Below are 2,621 nucleotides of genomic sequence, written 5' to 3' on the forward strand. Positions count from 1 at the left end.
GCCAGGTGCAGTGGTTTACTAGTGTGATCCTACACTTAGCGAGGTCGAGGCAGGTAGATTGCTTGAACTAAAGAGTTCAAGACCAGCCTGAGCAAGAGAGACACCCTGTCTCTACTAAAAACAGAAAAAACTAGCTGGGTGTGGTGGCAGGTACCTGTAGTCACTTGAGCCCAACAGTTTTGAGGTTGCTGTGAGCTATGATGTCACAGCACTCTAGCCAGGGTGACAGAGTGAGACTCTGTCTCAAGAAAAAAGAGAGAGAGAGAGAAGAAAAGAAAAACAATTTATAGAAAGATAGCAACATATCCTTAGCTAATGCAATGTTTCTAGAATTCTTTCTAGAGGTGAAACTTCAAGATGAAATATAGTACACAACTACTTTTCAAATAAACAAGTCCAGAGAGCACCTTCTCTTGGGTTCTTTTGACCTGAGCTAAGCTACAGATAACAGTTGGCATCAATTCAAAACTTCAAGGTGTGTAAACCCGTATTAGGACACGTGGACAAAGCCTGCCTTCAAAGCCAGCTTCCTGTGGCAGTCCCATTACCAGCTGAGCACAGGTCTGCCCTGGAGCTCTGTAGAGCAGAGGGCATCTCTTTCCTAGCACTGTACAAAGACTGAGCCAGAAGGAAGAGGACGGAGCAGAGCCATGAACATTGTCTTGGATCTCCTCCTCCTGCTGCTCACCATCCTCTACTCCTACTTGGAGTCACTGGTGAAGCTTTTCATTCCCCGGAGGAGAAAATCTGTGGCTGGGGAGATTGTTCTCATTACCGGAGCGGGGCACGGAATAGGCAGGCTGACTGCCTATGAATTTGCAAAGCGGCAGAGCAGACTGATTCTGTGGGATATTAATAAGGTAATGTGTCCATCTGCCAACCTTTTAAAGTCACAACTAAACTATTGGACTTAGCATCTTCTTTTCTTTGCAGTTTTCTTTTTCAAAGTTTGACCAATTCCCTGTAGCCTCCTGCCACATATGTATCAGGTTGGGAACACAGTGACTGAGACCTGAGCAGTGACTTTAATGCTGTGGTATATAAGTTGGTGACAAGAGACTCAGAGTCACTCTCCTTCTAAACTGCTTAAGTTGGGCAAGTCATGTAATTTCTCTCAGCCTCCGTCTCCTTATCTCTGAAATGATGATAATACTAGTCTATCTAGTAAACCACTAACAGGCCAAATCTGGCCTGTGGCAGCCTGTTGAACTAAGAATGACTTTCACATTGCTAAAGGGTTGTCAAATGAAACCAAGGAACATGCAGCAGAAGCCCTCAGTGTCTCCTCTCACTCACAATCCTAAAATATTCACTATCTCACCCTTTACAGGAGAAGTTTGCCAGTCCCTGGTCAAGAGGATTAAATAAGTGAATTTTAAATGCTTTTAACAATGCCTGGCACATGGCAAATAAAATCTCTGTGCAGTGTGTCAGGCTTTCTCTTCCACTTTCATATGTTTTCTGTACTCTTACTCGTACTTTATTAACCATCTGAAAGGTCGGCAGCACGTGCCCAGGTACGAGACTGGACTATAGGAGATAGAAGAAAGGGATAGACTGAAAGGGATAGAGACCTGTCTGGGCAGGGCCTATGATGGCATCTATGCTGAGGGAGGTTGGAGACCTCTCTTTATGTGGGGTTATGGGCATGGAAAAACTCCACTGCTTGCTGGAGGATTCTGGTGGGCTGGGGTCTTTTGGCCAAATCTTGGGGGTGGGGCAAGCTAGGTCCTTTGTGGTCTTTGTTCTAGGAGGGGTGGAGGAGGAGGGTTTGTGTGGGGCCATATAGCCTGCCAACAACACCCAAAATTAAACCGAAGTAACTGAAATCTTGTATCATTTTCTCTGAAGCTACAAATTCTAATAAGGCTATGAAAGTCTACACAGAAATGTATTTATAGAATTTTAAGATTGGGACAGTTGCAAAGTTGCAGTTTTGTTTTGTTTTTTGAGAATCAAATTTTCCATAAATCACCATGAATTTTTAATTGACATCATATCATTCCTTTCTCGTGTTCTTGACTGTCATGACTAGTCGGAATCTATTTTCTTAGAGACTTCAAAGATGTCTAGAGTATGCTGACCCCTTTTTTGTCACAGCTGGTGCCTTTTGCCTACATGAGCAGAGGTGTGTTGCTGCTTATCTCTCATTCAATCTAAATTGCTTCAGGAGCACAGTGGGACATGGAGCAAACAAGGCACACGGGAGTTGGAGCTAAAGCCAGCATTTGGTTTATGAAAAGACAAGGCCAGGCTGGTAATCCCAGCACTCTGGGAGGCCATGGTGGGAAGACTGCTTGAGTTCAGGAGTTCTAGACCAGCCTGAGCAAGAGCAAGACACTGTCTCTACTAAAAACAGGAAAATTAGCCTGGCCCAGCTACTCTAGAGGCTGAGACAGGAGGATCACTTGAGCCCATGAGTTTGAGGTTACTGTGAGCTATGATGACCTCAGGGTACTTTATACAGGGTGACAGAGACTCTATAAGAGAAAAAAAGTGCCCAAGGCCTTACATTTTGCAGTGCTCTACTTCTGTTATAAGACTGAAGAAAAGCATCTGATGAAAGCTCTGGTTACTAACCCTCTCCACCAACCTTGAAGCTAAAGACAAAGAGTGTAGGT

General features: G+C 44.3%; 1 protein-coding gene across 1 annotated transcript in view; it reads left to right on the plus strand.

Annotated features, from left to right (window-relative positions):
* The first annotated feature begins 557 nt into the window (after positions 1–557).
* Positions 558–2,621, plus strand: part of HSD17B13 (hydroxysteroid 17-beta dehydrogenase 13) — a 20,559-nt gene continuing 18,495 nt past the window's right edge. The window contains exon 1 of the mRNA XM_003790102.3: positions 558–860. Coding sequence (XP_003790150.1) covers positions 651–860 — 210 coding nt within the window. The 5' untranslated portion in view covers positions 558–650. The remainder of the gene's footprint in view (positions 861–2,621) is intronic.

This window comes from Otolemur garnettii, unplaced genomic scaffold, assembly GCF_000181295.1.
Source record: "Otolemur garnettii isolate 467f Iridium unplaced genomic scaffold, OtoGar3 scaffold00039, whole genome shotgun sequence".
NCBI classification, from domain to species: Eukaryota; Metazoa; Chordata; class Mammalia; order Primates; family Galagidae; genus Otolemur; species Otolemur garnettii.